The sequence below is a fragment of the Egretta garzetta genome, unplaced genomic scaffold, assembly GCF_000687185.1.
Source record: "Egretta garzetta isolate BGI_Z169 unplaced genomic scaffold, ASM68718v1 scaffold135, whole genome shotgun sequence".
Lineage (NCBI taxonomy): Eukaryota > Metazoa > Chordata > Aves > Pelecaniformes > Ardeidae > Egretta > Egretta garzetta.
The window spans coordinates 1,756,261-1,757,699 of record NW_009259594.1 but is presented as its reverse complement, the minus strand read 5'-3'; the positions used below and the strand labels follow the sequence as shown (position 1 = coordinate 1,757,699).

Below are 1,439 nucleotides of genomic sequence, written 5' to 3'. Positions count from 1 at the left end.
GGGCCGGTGCAGCGCAGGCGGCCACCCGAGAGAGGGGCTTTTGCTGGGGCCTGGAGCATCGCAATGTAACCCCGCGTCTGTTCTGCTCCCTGCAGCTCTGTGTAATCCTAGAACCAATGCAGGAGCTCATGTCACGGCACAAGACCTACAGCCTCAGTCCCCGGGACTGCCTCAAGACTTGCCTCTTCCAGAAGTGGCAGCGGATGGTCGCTCCGCCTGGTGAGTCTGACGCTGCCCGCTGTGCTGCCCGTGGCTCTCCGGGGCTGCCTGCTCAGGCCCTGCCCTCGGTGCAGGCTTCCCCCAGCCCCAGAGCCTGTCCCTGGCCTCGTCCTGTGAGGCTGGGGGTGGGAAGGCAGCACCTCCTCCTCTGCTGTCCTGCCTTCCCGCTGGGGCAGAGCGGGGCTGCGGGCAGCTAGCGCTCCCTGCCCCGGGGCTGCCAGCTGCTCGTGGAAAGCAAAGCAGGGACAGAAACCTTCCCTGCGCCCTCTCCTGTCCCCTGCGCTGCGGGGACAGCGAAGCTGCAGAGGGGAGGAGGGTGGTGATGCTGCCCCGGGGGGGTGTGATCCTTTGTAGAGAAGGGGGGTTTGCAGAGAAGGGGCTGGGGGCCACCGGCTCCTTCTTGTCGGCACTGGCCATGTCTCCCTCCTCCGCCAGCGGAGCCAGCGCGGCAGCAGCCCAGCAAGCGCCGGAAAAGGAAGATGTCGGGGGGCAGCACCATGAGCTCCGGCGGGGGAAACACCAACAACAGCAACAGCAAGAAGAAGAGCCCGGCCAGCACCTTTGCCCTGTCCAGTCAGGTACCTGTAAGCATCCCGTTTCCATTCTCTCTTCCTCCCCTGGGGTGGAGGGGAGGGCTCCCTACCCCGGCCCCCGGGAGTGGCTAGGGGGAGACCCCCAGGGACTCTGAGCCCCCCAGCTCTCTCCGGGTGATGGGGAGAAGGAGGAGGGTGTCTCAGCTGCCTTCCCTGAGCTGCTTTGCTCCCCTAAAAGGGGGTGAGGAGGTGCTGCCACCTCAGGCGGTGCCCAAGCCTCGGGACCTGCGATGGAGATGAGGAGGTGGCCCTGCAGCTGGGGAAAGGGGCTGTGGTGTTGGGGGGGTCTGGCGGCCCGGGTTCCCCCCACCTCGATTATGTTTCGGGACCGTCTCCCCTTTCAGGATGTGATGGTGGTAGGTGAGCCCACGCTGATGGGGGGGGAGTTTGGGGACGAGGACGAGCGGCTCATCACCCGGCTGGAGAACACGCAGTTTGACGCCGCCAACGGCATCGACGACGAGGACAGCTTCAACAACTCGCCGGCGCTGGGGGCCAACAGCCCCTGGAACAGCAAACCGCCCTCCAGCCAGGAGAGCAAGTCAGAGAACCCCACGTCGCAGGCGTCGCAGTAACAGCCCCCCCGCCGCCCCGTGGACTCAGTCCCAACCGATCTACCTGTACATT

At 66.0% G+C, this 1,439-nt stretch overlaps 1 protein-coding gene across 3 annotated transcripts in view; it reads left to right on the top strand.

Annotated features, from left to right (window-relative positions):
* Nucleotides 1-1,433, top strand: part of LOC104125618 (LIM domain-binding protein 1) — a 7,882-nt gene extending 6,449 nt beyond the window's left edge. For 2 of the 3 annotated variants that reach the window (XM_009638087.2, XM_035893644.1), the window contains exons 8-10: nt 96-219; nt 655-803; nt 1,157-1,433. In XM_009638087.2, coding sequence (XP_009636382.1) covers nt 96-219; nt 655-803; nt 1,157-1,387 — 504 coding nt within the window. In that variant the 3' untranslated portion in view covers nt 1,388-1,433. The remainder of the gene's footprint in view (nt 1-95; nt 220-654; nt 804-1,156) is intronic. The other variant, XM_009638088.2, reaches the window with a different exon arrangement.
* Nucleotides 1,434-1,439: the final 6 nt, after the last annotated feature.